The sequence below is a fragment of the Lontra canadensis genome, unplaced genomic scaffold, assembly GCF_010015895.1.
Source record: "Lontra canadensis isolate GAN:19392208 unplaced genomic scaffold, GSC_riverotter_1.0 scaffold24, whole genome shotgun sequence".
Classification (NCBI taxonomy): Eukaryota; Metazoa; Chordata; class Mammalia; order Carnivora; family Mustelidae; genus Lontra; species Lontra canadensis.
The window spans coordinates 8,396,379-8,413,229 of NW_022631018.1; the positions used below are offsets into that span (position 1 = coordinate 8,396,379).

Below are 16,851 nucleotides of genomic sequence, written 5' to 3' on the forward strand. Positions count from 1 at the left end.
ATAGCAGGAATTCAATACATAGTTTTGGATGAATGAATGACTACATAATTAATATAAAACAATGTTTTTGGTTCTGTTTTGAAGTTCACTGGTATTCTAGGAAGGCATGCAGCTCCAGGTACCCCCTGGAAAACAACCAAGAGCCCCAATGGGCCATCTACCCCAGGTAGGGAGCAGGTTCAGGAGAAAGCCCACCTCCCTGGTGTGGGTAAAGGAGGCCCTCCTTTGTTAGACTTGCTGATGCCCTTGTTTCTCAGTCTAGATCATTCGGTTACTGGAGCACATCATGCTCCTTCTGCCTAGAACATCTGCTGATCCCCTCGCCTCCCTCCCTACCCCCCGCTGACTACTCTGAGTTCCCATTTAACATCCAGTTTCCCTTTACCTCTTCTCTGTGTCTTCTTAGCTCTCATTAAGTGGTTCATTTCTTCCTCAGTAGTCCAGCTCCAATCTCTAAGATCTTCTAGTAGCTATGATTTTGGTGTTTGTTTTTTTTAAGATTTTATTTGAGAGAGAACATGAGCAGGGGAAAGGGGCAGAGGAAGAAGCAGGCTTCCTGCTGAGCAGGGAGCCCAACGGGTGACTCGATCCCAGGACCCTGAGATCATGACCTGAGCTGAAGGGAGAAGCTTAACCGAATGAGCCACCCAGGTGCCTCTGTGGCTGTGTGTATGGTGGTCTCCTCCACTTGACTTTGATGGAGGGAGTGCCTAAAGATGTTTTTTCTGATGGTTTCACTTGCCCCAGTACCCAGCAGGAAGGTCAACGCACTGGACGTACCCCGCAAATGCCACTGATTGAAGGAGTAAGAACCAAACCGAGAAGAAGGAATAGCACAAAGAAAATTTAATCCCCTCAGGAGGAGGATTCCAAGACTCTAGACCTGAGACCACATGACCTCATGCAAATGTATCCATTTTTCCACCGCAAAATAGATAGCATTTCTTCCCTCCCTAGCTCACAGGGGTTGTGTGGCTCAAATGATAAAATGATTTTTATCGATGTACAGATCATAGATCTTGCTCTACCTTTTCAATCGCAGAACCGATTCAGCAAATATGGAAGTGACCAGATCGACAGCCGGCGAGATCCAAAGGAACCATGCCTCTACTGGTTTACCACATTCAAACAGGAGAAAATCAGGAAGTGTTCTCCAAAAAGAATATTAAAACCCAGGTTATAGGGGTGCCTGGTGGCTCAGTCTGTCAAGCATCCAACTCATAACCTCAAGGTTTTTTATGAGCTTGAGCCCAACATGGGTCTCTGAGTGTGGAGCCTGCCTGGGCTTCTCTCTCCCTCCCTCTCCTGCCCCCCTCGCTACCCTCCCCCCCCCACCCCTCGCCTGTACACACATACGCTTTTTCCAAAAACAACAACAACAAAAAAAAGCAAAAAAAAACCTCGGGTTATATACTCTGCATTCATATATTGAGGAAGAGATATGCTATATAATACATATCACTATGTATAGAGGATGGTAATTTGCTATTCATTCTACTCTAATATGTGGAATAACAGGAAGCTTTCCAGCAAAATTAATGTTTATTAATTTTTTTAGAGGCTGTAATACAGGAGCTAAGAGCATAAGCTTTGGAGTCTGTCCACTTAGGTTTAAATAACAGTGCACTCCTCACATTGTTCTCTTGGAAAATTAAGCTCCTTCTGCCTCAGTATGCACCTAAGTTAGAGGCAGTTAATAAGGCACTTATCTCATGTGGTTGTTTGAGAATTAAATGAGACAACACATGTAAAAGGTTAGAATGGTGCCTTGTACATAGTCCGTGCTCATTACATTTTGGCTATTGTTAATGGCATTCGTGACTCTCAAAATTTCAGCGTGTCCGTGTTTTTCCATACAGATGTCACACTAACTTCAATGTAATGGATATTTTGAAACATTTTGAAAATCAAAATGTTCAAAATACTTTAGCCCTTTGGATTCCTTTGTCTCAACAGCTCTGCCCCCTCCTCAACCCGCCATCTTGCCTTGGATGGTTGATGTCAAGGCAGCACTCAGAGGGAAAGCGTAGCTGGGATCATGCAGCCAAAGAAGCAACTGTTCTCAGGAACCTCAAAGCTGTGTTTCACCCCTCCTCTCCCTCGCCTCTCCTACCCTGGGATGCAAGCACGTCTTGTTAGGTCACCGTAACCCGTCCAGAGGTGTGATTAATAATCTGGGGCCAAATTAGATCCACTGTACCTGACCTCACAGTCTGACGACCCATTTCCTCCTTCCTCATAAAAGGAATCCAAAAGTCCTTCTCCAGCAACACTAGGACTGAACTTCTAACTTCTTCAAATGGTTCCCCGTCTCAGCATGGAAAAACGCTAAACCCAGCCAAGACTCCTGGGAATAACAGCGGATCAAGGTTCTGAACAACTGATCTCTCATACTCATAATGCTGTCTGGCGTAAGTCCCTGACACTGCTGTGTGTTAGCTCCCTAATCCTTAATGCTGTGATATACCTACTCAGGAAGTTTTAAGGGACGATTAAACGGGCAAATAAATGTGGGGAAAACCATGTGGAAATTTACGAGAATCATATGAATGAAATGTAATTCTAATATAAGATGACTGGCTCATTTGCCTTCCTCCCTATTTAAACACTGATCTGGATCCTTGAAGCCATGCCATTATAAACATTTCTTCTATCAGAAGACACTTTATTCGAAGAGAATATAATAATTTACTAAAGTCATGAGGTTCTAAAGATGAGTGATATGAAAATAAATAACGGACTTTGGAATAAGCACAAAAATACTTTTTAAAAAGTTGAGGATTCTCATCAGCAGTGAATATTAATAAAGCTAAAAGAGATTCCTCTGTGGGGTGGAAAGAAAAAGATTAGGTCCTTGTTGAGCTCTGTCTCCATTCCAAAAACAATAGAGCAAAAATAATCAGTCTCCACCTCCAGATTGTCTCCACCTGCTACGACCTTCAAGTTATTTTCACAGTGATGAGTAAGTCTAGGGAGAACAGAATAGCGAGACCATTTTGAAATTCACACAGGGTTTCCTCCAGCATTGTCCTGAAATTCCAGGCATTTTCCCCCCTGCCCTAAACCCACCACACTTCTCAGCTTCAGATGCTAAGAGTGGAACTGAATTCTTAGTTCTGAATTCATTCTGAATTGCCTGAATCAGATACTTCAACCCAAGGAAGGGATGGAGTAGGGGTGGGGGGAAGGGAGCAAACAGGAACAGCAGCAAAGGAACCTAACACGTTGTGACGTCCTAGATGCTTTATAGGGATTATCTCTTTACAGCAACCTTGCTTGGTAGATACTCTTTCTGCGTTCCAGACAGATCACTGAAGGCTCAGAGAGCAAAGGTACTTGTTCAGAGTGACGCCTCTAGAAAGTGCTCAGCTGGAGTGTAAAACACATCCTATCTGATGCTACTTCCAAGACAACCTAGAGTTCATCCTTTAAAACCCTAGGAAAATGGGAATTCTTTAAGATTTTTTAGTACCTCTTAGAACTCTGTGGTACAAAGAGTGAAGGAGAAGTGATCTTATGGAGAAACATACAATGCGGTACCTGGGACAATGATGTCTATTGGCGGGTTCACTGTCAATACTGAAAATACTGCCATATATAAGTGTCTGAGGAGTCTTTTCAAAATCGAAGTCAAGTAGTTGAGACGCAGAAGTGTCTGAATGTAGAAGGAACTAAAAGGGGGTAAGCGAATACTATCCTTGATAGCTTTTAGTAAAACTTGAGTGAGAACTTGAATGTGTAGTCTACAAATAGAGAGAGGCGTGAAGGGCAGAGGTAGCCTTTGGGGTATCCATGGCAAAAGGGAAAGAGGAGAGAAAAGGTCTTTGAATACGAAACTGGATTAAAAACAGTAAGAATTTCCTCCCCCAATCCACTATTCATTCGAATGATTTGAAACCAAACAGAAGATGAGGAAGAACATGTTCAGATGACTTGGATAATTTTCAACCCAATCTGACTTAGACCAGTTAAGTAGGTTCTACAGGAAAATGAATATCTGTACAATTAAAATGTTTCCCACAACACGTCAGCTAGATCTCTCCTTGAAAGAACATTCTAGGGCTTTCTTCTGACCAGACTCTCGGTTTGAGCACTGAACTGTTTGATGTAAAAGAAATCCACAACAAAAAGACAGCCATCTCCAAGTAGACTAGTTGAAATGTTCAAATCATTTTGTGATTAACTTTTATAACAAAGTATTTTCCTTAAGAACACTGTTCCACCCGTGATAGAGTACATGAAAACGAAATTATTTTTTTAGAATTCAAACGCTCCATTTTTCTGTGTAATAGTAAATTGCTTTTAATTAGGGTTTAGAGAAGCAAGGATGCGTCATCTCTCTAGGCACCTAAAAAAGGCATTTTTCAGAGTTATACTTTGGCTGGGTTAGAGAGGTGAGCTGAAACTTGTTAACCAGGAGGGTCACCCATCTCAAGAGGGTCACACCACAAACCCCTCTCTTCTATCTTATGATGGCTCCCAGCATGATTAAAGCACTTTTCTGCCTTAGGTTTTCCTCTCACTTGCCACGGCAATGTTTCTCAGTTGGGAATGCTAATCTGACCATAAGAGCCTCCAGCAAGCCAACCCCACGTCCACAGGCATCCATTAGCCATTTTAAGTGCAGGCAAAGAAAGACAAATCAGGGAGATGGTGGGACAGGAGGAGCAGAAGAGGGTAAGAAGGAAGAGAAGGAGGGAGAAACAAGGGAGAAGAAGAAAAGAGAAGAAGTAAGAAAAGAGGGAAGAAGTGCAGAAAGGAGAGGAGTCGGTCATAAGAGAAAGTGGAATTGGGCCCCCTCCAGGCACGCCACTGGGCTACTAGGGTAGCCTCCTCCTGCCATGACTTTCTTTCCCCAGAGAGGAAGCCGGGTTACAACTCCTCTGTGCCATGATTACCTGGATGAGTTCGTCCAGCTCAGTCGAATTGACACAGGAGTGTTGGGAAATGAATGTTTGCTTCTGGATCACAATGGTGGTCCTCTGTGAAATCTCATGAGGCTGCTCCAACGTTTTGAACACGGTGGCTCCGATGATCAGATAGAGGACAACCACCAGGAAAATCGTGGAGACCGTCTTCCATTTCATAACATTAATGGTCGTGTCACTCTCCACCCGGGAAGCAAGCACTGTGGGTTTCGTGGAAAACGAGAGCCTCGGTTTGGAGTTCTGAGCGGCAGATTTAGGGTCCAGCAAGTCAGGTGCCGCCACTGACAACAACAGAGAAGGAAGGTTAGGTCGGAGAAGAGTAGAGGGGCTTCTTTAAGGGCTGAGCGAAGGCAGACTGAACTCCACTCCCTCCTGGTGGAAGGTCTGGAACCAACCAGAGCACTCCCACTAGCTCACATCCAGGACTTTATCAAGGAAAAGGGGTTGGGTCTCAGCTCTCTGCTGCTATTGGGGTTCCAGATGGGAGGAAGAAAACAGGAGGTGGACCAAGAAAGTTAAAAAAATAAAATAAAATAAATAAAACAATGCCTGAGGTCTTCCTAATTAATTTTTAAATTTACATCTGTTCGCCATGCTACTCAACAAAGACTGAACTCCTACGAGTTGATAGTACTGGACTATCTCATGAATACTCATGAAGAAGGTTCATGGATGATTCCTGTTCTCAAGAACTTAACCCTCTATACCGCAAGCAACTGACACAAGGAATATTCTTTATTTTTATGGAAACATTCATTGTAATAGAGGGACTGCATTATAAGCAAATTTGGGATCCACACATTGTTGCTCAAAGTAAAACATTAGTCATTTTCTGGTAAAACACGATGGTAAGTAAACCACTCAACTGCCCAATCATTTCTTTTTTGCCTACCCTCTAAAGTGGTTCATGATTAAACAGTCTCTGTATCTTGTTATATAATCTGACATCTTGAAAAAACAAAAGTCTTGCTACCTCTTCTGGCACAATCCTAGGTGCAGCCAAGACAGGACTAGTTCCTTCCATTTCAACAGTGAACATTATCCAGAAAAAAAGAAAAAGTAAAACCTTATCTTACACCTTAGACCCTCCGTGCTCTGTACAAAGCTAATTGTTCCATGAGAGCGCATTTATGTGTTCCCTTACAAAATCCCATATACCGAGGTGTCTGTAAATCCATTTATTATTTATCTCAGCTCTTCAAAAATATCATTAATGGATTTCTTTTCAGAAAATACAAAGACACTAGACTTCTGCTTGGTAAGGGGAAAACAAGCCATCTGCTACAGAATGACTGGAAAGGCAACATTGGACCAAAAAGGTTAACAGAGTAGCCAGAAAACAAAAACAAAAACAAAACCAAAAAACCACCAACCAAAAAAACCAAATACAGGGGGACTTTCAAAAACCACCAACTCAACCAGAACAATGAATTTAGAGTCCATAATTGTTATAGATATAAGTTAAATTACTCTGGTATATATAATACAGATCTGATATAATAACAACCTAACCTAAAAGACACTTTTAGGTAAGCATCTGAGAAATCCCTGTGGAATTACACCCAAATACCCTACAGGAACCTGAAATCACTCGAGGATAAGAAGAGAACGGAAAGTGTCCGCTTTCACAGGGTTAGATACCCTACGCTCCTGACCACCACTGTGAGTTAAACATAGGTCTACCACAATCTGAGTTCAGAAAATAAATCGTCAGTTGCCCATCACAGAGTAGCTTCACAAACAAAGCTATTTGAAACCCCAGACCTAAGCAATGCTGTACAGTGGTGGCCCAAAGCAGAGGGCTCCCCAAACCAGCAGAAACCCTGAGTGGCTCTGACTCTGAAGACACAAAGTCTGAGCTCCAAGAAGTGACTGTACAGACTGAGCTGCTCACTTCAGCAATGTACGATGGTTCAACCTGCTGGATCCGGGTATGGACACGTTTCCCTCTTGATACAGTCACCTGCTCCGATTAAAGCCACAAACCAATAGACACCGTTGTCATGTAATAGTTATAAAGGCAACTTCGCTCAAAATCAGCACTGGGTATGTCTTTTAGTGTTTTAATTGGGAAAACTTTTTTAACAGACATGCTGATAACAGCTGATATCACTGTCACCTGCTGGCTAGCTACGCCACCCTGCCGCTACATAGTGTGTCTTAAGTGAAAAATAAAGGTCATCATCTAAAATTAACCCATCTTTGGAATAAAAATAACAGGAAATCCACATTATTTCTCTGAAGGAAGCTTTCCAAGCCTTTCCTTTCCAATTACCTGTGCTCTCCTATTTCTGGTTTTTCACATCAGTGGTTTCTACTCTGTAGAAGTGGAAAACACCAGGACTGTTTACCTTGATGCGTCCATATCCCAATGCCATATTAACACATTACAATGATATGCTTTTAGGGGAAAGGGACAGACAGGTTTTTAAAAGATGGTGTATGTGTGTGTGTGTGTGTGTGTGTGTATTAAGCTAATACATTTCCTGATGAAGTTCAGTTCTTTTTTTCCCTCCCATTCTTTGAAATTTCTCTTTATTAATTATTTTTATTAACATATAATGTCTTGTTTGCCCCAGGGGTACGGGTCTGTGAATCATCAGTCATACACATTTCACAGCACTCACCATTATCACATACCCTCCCCAATGTCCACAGAAGTTTAATTTTTAAGCTACTCCCGTATTTTTTTTAATTAGCAGAAATATATATAAATGCACATTTGGCAGACAGAATGGACAGCAATTGGTAAAACACCAAAATAAAAAAGAACAGCCTTTTCTCTCAGTCTAACATGGGGAACCTCTGTGTTTCCATCTCCACATCGTTTGATGTATGATCAGGCAGAGACGCGCCTCAGAACAAGGAATCAAAGAGTCGTCCCTTGCACACACTGTCATCACCATCACTACCTCCCTCCTCTGCCTCCAGCACATCACAGTCTCCTCTTAATCCCGGTCTCCCATCCTCACGCAGGTATGCCTTCCACGCTTGGGGCCGCAGCTGACGACTCAATGGCAAGAGACGCGAGCTTTTTTCAGCACCACTGCCTGTCCCACCACGCAATGGGCAACAAGTGTGACCAGGGTCACCATGCGTCCTGCCTGTCTGCTGCTCCCAAGGGCTGACCCTCCTCCTCCTTCGGAAACTCCCCCAAGGTGTCCCAAACCCACACCCGAGGCAGATGCAGAAGCCGCAGGCACCAGAGGGAGAGGGGGGAGCAGCAGCCAGCAGAGGAGCCCGGCCGGCTTCGGTCTGCCTCCAAGCCGAGATTATGACCCAACACCTGGGACGGGAAACGAAGGCGGAGGACGTCCACTTGCTGCCAGCCGGGCTTCTGCAGCCCTCCGGGTCCCGGCAGGGGCGGGAGAGCGCCGGGCGGGAGGCTTGGGGGCGGGGGTGGGCACCCGGGGGGTCTCACCTCCTGCTCTATAGCCGGGTCTCTCCCGCGAGGCGCTGGGAAGCATGAGGCATGCAGCATTCAAAATGTTTTTTGAAAAAGACGGACTTGAAGCTTTTACAAACACGCCATTGTACTCACTTCTTATTCAGAGTCGGGCTGCGCGCTCCGAGCTGCACGGGCAGGCATTTTCCCCGGCTTTGTTTTACAAGGTGGGGAGAGCGGGGCTGGACGCGGGAGGGGGTGGGGGGGAGCGTGAGAAGAAACGAAATCGCGGGAAGGAGGGGACACCGGCGGGCTGGGCAGAGGGCGAGGCCGAGGCCAAGTTGGGCGCGGGCGCCGCCGCCCCCGCACGCGCCTGCGACCGGGCCCGGGTCACCCGGAGAGCGCGGGCAACCCGGGTCCCGCGCCGGCCGGCAGCCGCCGCCGCCGCGCGCTCCGCCCCGGGTTCCGCGCTGGCCCGTCCCCGGCGCGGCGCGGCGCGGGGGCGGTCGGTGCAGCCCGAGCGGCCGTGCGCCCCGGCGTCTTTGTGCGCGAGCCTCGCTCTGCCCCTCTTCGCATGTCTTTGTGTGTCTCCCCCGGCAAAGCCCTCGGGCCCCGGGGGGCGGGGGGTGTGGCACCGGCGCGGCGCGCCGGGCGCCCTCCTGCCCGCAGCTCGGCCGCCCTCCGCCGCTCTCCCTGCCAGGCTCGCTGCTCTCGCCCCTCGCCCGCTCCTTTCCCTCCTTTCGGAACTCCCTCCCCCTCGCCTCCCCCCACCCTCCGTCTCCCCGCCTGGGCTCGCCTCTCCGCAGCCCCTCCTAGCCTAACCCGCGCCGGCGTCTCCCCTGCCTCCTCGCCTGGGGGCACTGCCCTGGGGCTCACCTGCTGCCTCTTCCCTCAGCCCCTTCCACTGGCGCTGCCCCCTCCCCACATGCCCATTCTCACTATCAGGCGCACAGACCGAGCTCCAACCTATCTGCTTCCAGGGCGGGGCGCGGGTCCCAGGACCCCTGCCCGTAAGCATCTTCCTCTCCCCTTGCCCGCCGCCCCCCACCAGGGTTGTACAGAGAACTGCCCCCACTGGCGCCCTGAGACCCCCGGAGTGGGGCCGGTAATGGGGTTGCTGGCTCCTTCCAGTCTACGCCCGGGGAAGTGTTGTCGAGTCACCAGCAACCCCCACCACACCCCACCTCCTCGGGTGCTTAACCTGGGCAGCGAGCTCTGACAACAGAAGGTTCCAAACCAGAAAGGATGGGGAACGCACCGGGAGCTAGGGTGAAGACATCTAGGGATGCAGAGGGAATGGAAGAAAAATCGGAAGCTCTCAGGGCAAGACCCCTTTGCTGGGGACAGGGGTTGCGGCTCTTCTCGGCCGAGCAGCGGAGTGGGAGACCTGGGACCTCAGTCTGAGCCCGGCGCTCCCGCACACCTCCGCATCAAGATCCGGGTTTGGCGGCTACCAGACCCCGCCCAGACTCGTAGACGGCCGCGCGGGGGCAGCTGAACGCGTGGCTGCAGGGGTGCGGGCACCGAACCCGCAGAGGAGGGGAAGAGAGCGCGCAGCTGAAATAGGTTAGTCCCCCTCGTCACACACGTGATGTAACAGAACTTGAGCCGGAGTGTAAACTCGCTCTTCCTTCTTACTTTGGCTGCGGGAATAGCCCGCTGACCTGCACCCTCCCACCTCCACCGCTGTGCTAGTTTATCTCCCAGAAAGGCTGCTGGGCCAACTTGAAGTATTTTGCCAGCTACCGGGAGAACTTCCTCGTGAAAACTGCAGATGGGAGAAGCTAGTGAAAACTATAGACCCAGAGGAGGTCAGGCAGAGCAGAAACACCCTGGATGGCCAAAAGAACGTTATAAACCTTCGGCAGGACTGAGGCCATCCATGCTCGAAAATGCCAAATTATTTTTTAAATTCCAGAATGGACTCAGCACCTCTTCCTCCTATTAAAAAACGTCTTCCTTATTAGGAATTCCTTCCTGCTGGAACAGAAACATGTTTTTCTCCACTTCTGCTCTCAATATAATCGGATATCCTTTCTGAAATGTGAATCTGATCCTCTCACTTAAAACCGTTTCAAACTCTCTAGGTGACATATAATTTGCTTCCTGATCTGGCTTCTCTTTCTCATTCCAGGCCTCTCTGGGTCCTTCATCTTTCCTCACACACCCTCCCCCAGCTTTACATGACTAAGACATTGTATTAGTCGGGTTCTCCAGAGAAACAGAACTGATAGGGCATGTGTGTACGTGTGTGCAAACGATTTATTTTAGGAATTGGCTCGCACTGTCGTGGGGGTTGGCAAGTCCATTTGAAATTCCTAGGGCCGTTCTGGCAGGCTGGAAACTCGGGCAAGAGTTGATGCTTCTGTCTTGAATTTCTTATTTTCTGGGAAACGTCAGTTTTTGCTCATCAGACTTTTGACTGATTATATGAGACCTACCCACATCATTAAAGGTAATCTTTCCTTCAAGTCCGATGATTATAGATTGCAACCACATGTACAAAATACTTCACAGCAACACCTAGATAAGTGTTTAACCAAATAACTAGGTACGGTAGCCAAGCCACCTAAAACTAATCATCACAGGTGATGTCCTTCAGATCTGCCAGCAGTCTGGAATTTTCTCCCGAATCCTAGCTCGTCAGGTGTCTGGCTGTTTGCTTCCCAGGCAACTTGGCCTTCTGTTTTTACACTTGCCACAATGTGTTGTGCTTCTTCAGACTACACTGTAAGCTCAGGGAGGGCAGAAGCCATATCTCTCTGATCCCCATAATATCCACAATAACCAGTGCCTGGTTTGAAACAGGTATTCGAGAAACATCTGAATGACAGTGTGGGTGAAGACATGGTTCACCTGGCCTCTCTTCGAGTATTTGGAACCAGGGTATTCAGTGTATATAGGACACGAGATGAATTCACCACCTTCAGAATTATTTCTATCCTATCACAGGCTTTTTGTTCTCCAGATGAAATGATCCCAAACACTTTGAGGTTTGCTTGTTTGTTAACTTTTCTCCTTTCGTTTAACAGCTTGGTGATTCTTTCTTGCTCTTTCTCGGTCTTTTGCAAATTTAACCACACCTTGCCAGGGTCCCGTCCTCTGTCAAACTGGCTCATGCTTACTACAGGGGGTGATTAACTCAGAGTTTATGTACCTCTGCATAGTGCTCCCCTTTCCTAGACTCATGGAATGGAGGACTCACCTCCAATCCCAAATGCTGAACTGTCTTTTTCCCTCCTTTTCTCCAGCGGTGTATCCGTAGTAGCTGTCTTCCGTCATCCCCCTTGCATTATTCTCTCGTTAGACCCATACGTATAGGTGGGGGAGGGGAGCACAGATTTTCTCTATAGAGACGTTAAAACCAGATCAAAAGAAAAATTCCAAACCATAACATCGGCAGGAATTGCTCCAACAAGCCAGCCTCAGCCTCACAAATAACTTGAAAGAACCAAGAAACCAGTTTCCACACTGACTTGAGTCCTGCTTTCCACTGTAGCCCCCAGGGCCCCCTCAGTTAAATACTCCTACCACTTTAAGGGCCTTCTTGTACCAAACACATACTAACTCACCGTGTTTGAAGTAACAGGGAGAAAAGGAAGTAGACTAGTTTGTGTGTCATTGAACCTGGAGAAACAAGGAAAGGGGAAGGTTTATCTTGTTTAATTTTATGCCTTCGTTGCTTAACACATATAAATCCCATTAAAAGTAAAATAGACTAGGTAGACTTGATTTCTTTCATGCCACAGGACTATTCGACATTGCTTAATTTTACTTCAGTGCAAGGAAAAACCTGAAATATGTAATAAAAAGAGTGAATCCCCTCAAATGCTATACGCCCTTCATTCCAGTGCTTTCAGCGTTGTTGTTCTGCTTTCCAACTAGCAGTATGAAATCTACAGGACTTCACGTCTGTGTTATTGTGCTTTTTGACCTTGGCCTACTTGTAGTTACCAAGAAAAAGCAAGCAAGCAAGCAAGCAAGCATGCCACTGTCCCTCCCATAATTCCAATCAGACTTGTAATTTTGGAGTCCAAGTGACCTCCGTGGGTGTCTTGTCTCTACCATTTGTGAAGCATATGAGTTTGAGGGAGTCCCTTGATCTCTTGGACCATCAGTCCGTCAGTTTCCTCGTCCACCAAACAGGGCAAATACACTGAACTCAGATGAGATTGTCCTAAGAATCAAAGTGAGACCACATATATGACTTTACCATTGTTAAGTCTTCAAGAGGATTTTATTCTCTCCTGTGATTGGCTTAACCTCATGAGCCAGCCCAAGGCAGACCACCAAATTTTTAACTCTGTGGTAACTCCTGCCATTTATTTAATCTTCTGGATAACATCATTGCATAGATCTGAGAAAAGGAAGAATGAATCACATCCCTCAAATATTTACTGAATGTCTACCAGCCGCCATACAGGAGCTCGGTGGATATCACAAGGTTGCTGCCCTCATTAAGCTTCTGGTCTAGAGAGGGAAGGTGCTAAACAAGCAAAAATTAAAACTCTAGTTAAGTGCAGTAAAGAGAAGGTACAGGGTGCTATGAGAGTATCGAATGCTAGAAGGTCAGGGTGGGTCTGTCTAAAGGAGTTTATGGGTGAGCCCTGAAGATGGAGGAGGATGGAGAGTAGGGGTGGGGTGGGAGAGCCACAGTGCAAGGGAAGAGCTTCCTCAAGAGAAGGAGGAGCATGTAGAGAGACTGGGGTGGGCAGAAACATCGTAATTAGAATTTGGGGCGCTCAGAGAGGACTAGTAGTAGACAGTGATCAAGTGATCAAGCAGAGGCCAGGTCACACGGCACTTGGATTTTCATTAGTGGGATTAATGGGACTTTGACAAATTTTCAACAGAGCACCAGCCTTATCAGATGGCATTAAAACAAAAACAAAACAGAGAACAACCGCTCCGGTAGCTACATGGAGAACAGATAGAGGGGAGGTAACAATGTAGGCAGTGAATTCAGATGTTATTGCTTTAGCCCAGGTGAGAGATTCATGGTATGGGAGGGGAGGGGGGACACGAGAGGTGGCAGTAGATCAAGAGGGCTCTATGATCCACTGGTGTGGGACGTGAATGATGAAGAAGAGGGTGTGCATTTTCCAAGAGGTTCTAGCTCACTACAAACTTGGAGGAGACGACTATGTAGACAGTACATGAGTGCAATGCTTGAGTGATGTGGTCCTTCCTGAGGACACTTACCTCCCTCTCTCCTACCTGCTGTGTTTTCTGTGGGACTCATCCTACTTGTGGGTACCGTGTATGTCCTGGGTCTCAGCCAATACGGTCATGATTCCTCAGCCTTTCAGCTGATTCAGGCATGAACCTGTGACCCACTCAGCCAATGAAATTTATGTCCTAGTTTCTGAGAGAAGAGATTTTCACATTATACCACTGACCTTGAACCCATAAACCTCACAGTTTATTAATCCAGTAAGAGAGGAGAAGGTACCAGAGAATAGAGCCAATACAGAGCAAACAAATCCAAGATGACCAGGTCATGTTTGATGGATCCTCTCTATACCAAACCCCACCATAAGGCACACACTTTTTGTATAAGCCAGTTTGTGTTGAGACTTCCGACACTAAAAAATCAAGAGTTCTAACTGAAACATTGCAGTGCAAGGAATTGGAGAAATTAGGAAATAATTTACCTATATGGAAGTCTCTAAGTTGATCCCCAGTGATTCCTGCCTCTTGGTTTTCATGTCCCATGTTTTACCCTCTCCTTGACTGGGGGCCGTCAATGAACAGAATATAGTGTAAGCTATGGGATGTTCCTTCCAAGATAAGGTTATAAAAAGACCATGCACTCCCTCTTATTCTCTCTTGGGATCTCTCCCTCTGGTGTAAGCCAGCTGCCATGTGATAAAGCAGCCTTGAGAAGAGACCCATGTGAGCCTGGAAATGCATCTCCTGAGGTCTTCCAACAGCCAAGCAAATGAGCTTGGAAGAAGGTCCTTCCCCAGTCAAGCCATTAAATGACTGTAGTCCTAGACTGTACCCACGTACAGCCTCTTAAGAGACCCTGAGCCAGAACCACTCATGTTAAGTTCCTCTGAGATTCTTGACCCCTTGAAAGCTGGGGGAGCATAAATGTTTCCAATTTTTCAGCTGCAAAGTTTTGGGGTGACCTGCTATGTGGCAACTGATAATACTATAACTTCTAAGAGTTAAATTCGAAGTGAGCTTATAAAGTGTCAGTCAGACTTAAGCTATACAAATTACACTAAGAAGGCAATTCCTCCAAGGCCTAAACGTATTCCTCTGAAGTACTAGAATGTGTTCATTAGAAGGAAAGTTGGACGTCATTGGAAGAAGAGCAAAGGCTTTCTAGAGCAGTGGATCTTGAACCCGAGCATGCATCAGAATCTTTTGGAGTGCTTAGAGACCACAGGTTGCTGAGCCCGTCCTCACAGTGTCTGATGCATCACATCTGGGGTGAGGCCTGAGAACTTGCACAAAGAACAAGTTGCAGGTGATGTTGAAGCTGCTAGTCCTTGGAGCACACATTGAGCATCCCAGGAGAAGAGCAGGATTTGGGTTCACTGTGCTCTGAGAGCTCACAGTCACAGAGCCGTCTCTGCAGGGGTGAGAAACTGGGATAGATGGCAGCTCCTGATTTGGTTGACAAATGACGACAGGCATCGGCACAGATCACCATTCATCCTTATTCTCAAAGGTGTTCAGTCTAAAAGTTCTTTCTATCTGCAATACGACCTAAATGTTTTATGCCATTTATGGTACAAGAAATGCACTTATTCACTCATTCAATGATGCATTTATTTATTTAATACTATCTGTGTGTCAAAGGGCATTGTTCCAGTGTTTGGGGATATATGGGCGCAAAGTAGATATGCCAGATCTTTACAATTGTGGAGTTAAAATAAGGAAAGAATGACACTCATGGAACCAAGTCTGTGTCTATTCAGCAAAACATCACTGAGTTGCTGGGAGGATTTCAGATTAAAGGGCCTCACTCTGAAAAGTGGGAAAAAAAAAGTCGTTTTCCCCTAGAAGTCTGCAAAATTCATCAAAATCAGGACATTCATTTTGCAGAAATAAGTCACTCTAAAATATATAACACTCAGCAATATTTTTAGTGGGTTTGTATACGCGCTTACTTAAAAATAAACGCATGTGCACAAAAAATAGGAAGAAAGGTAAGATTTTCTCAAGTAAACAAGAATCTCTTTTATAATGGTAATTCTTAGTTCTGTGTGATTTCTGTTTAGTGTTGAAAATTCATGTAAGTCGATACACCCATCTTTTGAATATAAATGTCAGTGCTTGAATCATGTGTCCCTGCCAGTGTTAATTATTAAATATAAGCTAATATTGAGATATAATTTTGCTCAACCAGGAATAAGGTAGCGAACAAGGGCATTGCTAAGTAAAGAAAGCCTTATAAAATGGCACTCTGTTATAGAATAAATTCAGAACACATTAGAATTTACTGAGTTTACAAAGAGGAAATCTTGCTCTAGATTTTCTTTCCCCTTACAAGGCTGAGTATCATAAGCTATCAGGAGGAAATGAACATTTTTTATATGTATCTAAACTCTCCACCCCGGGCATCACAGGTAAATCCTCCACCAACAATGAATTCATTAGGTAATTTTTTTTTAAGTCTGCCAATATTAGGCAAACTAATTACATCAAATGTGATGCTTTTTATTAAAATCAGCCATAAATCTGGAGAGATCTAGAGCATTTTTAATTTTTTTTGATGGCTTTCATTACCTAATGAATTTTCAGTACATCCAGTGCTTTATTTAAAACTTATATTTGTTGAGAACATTTGCCAGCCCAGCATTTTGCCTTTGCCTGAGATCACAAATTCTGACAGCAATGAAGAACAAATCAATTTTGTGTGTGTGAAGAACAAATCAATTAGATTTCTCTTCTAAAATGAAGTCAAAGACACGAAGGCAAGAAAAAAACAAATAGGGAATGTATTTGGAATCTCCTAAAGATATTTTTGAATGTGTTCAATAACCAAAGATGTTAATTTCACCCTATGGAGGGTTTTTTTTTTTTTAATGAAACACTAGAACACCTTTATTGTGGAAAACTCTAGAAAAGAAATAGAAGTGAATATCACACGTGTAATGTCAAAATGTAATTTTCAAAGTAGTCAGCAAATCACATACTTGAATTTTGTCCTCAAATTTTGACAAAAACACTAATCAGAAAATTCTCAGAAAAAAAATTCACACAGTCCTTATCAGTATGTAGACTATTCTTCTGAAAATAGGAGGTCCCAGATAAGCCCAACTGAAACATATTAGCAGATTTTTTTAACTTCAACAATTAATACTGATTGAGAATGATTTTTATGGTGGACTTTTGAAAGTTGCCCAAGACCTATCCTCAAATACCATGTCGTTTCCTCAAAAGAGTATTGAGGGGAACATTTACTGATATCTTACAAACTTTCTTGTTTATCTAAGTGTAGATCAAGAAAAATGACAGGTTTGTTTAGGATATTATTTGGAACCACTGCAGAATTTTAAATTTCATTGTTTTAATCAAAAA

General features: G+C 45.1%; 1 protein-coding gene across 5 annotated transcripts in view; it reads right to left on the bottom strand.

The window, feature by feature from the left end:
- KCNK2 (potassium two pore domain channel subfamily K member 2) overlaps positions 1-16,851 on the bottom strand; it is a 218,985-nt gene that overhangs the window by 136,562 nt on the left and 65,572 nt on the right. For 2 of the 5 annotated variants that reach the window (XM_032862738.1, XM_032862737.1), the window contains exons 1-2: positions 8,350-8,453; positions 4,899-5,209 (exon numbers count right to left, since the gene is read on the bottom strand). In XM_032862738.1, coding sequence (XP_032718629.1) covers positions 4,899-5,209; positions 8,350-8,395 — 357 coding nt within the window. In that variant the 5' untranslated portion in view covers positions 8,396-8,453. The other 3 variants (XM_032862739.1, XM_032862741.1, XM_032862740.1) reach the window with 2 other exon arrangements.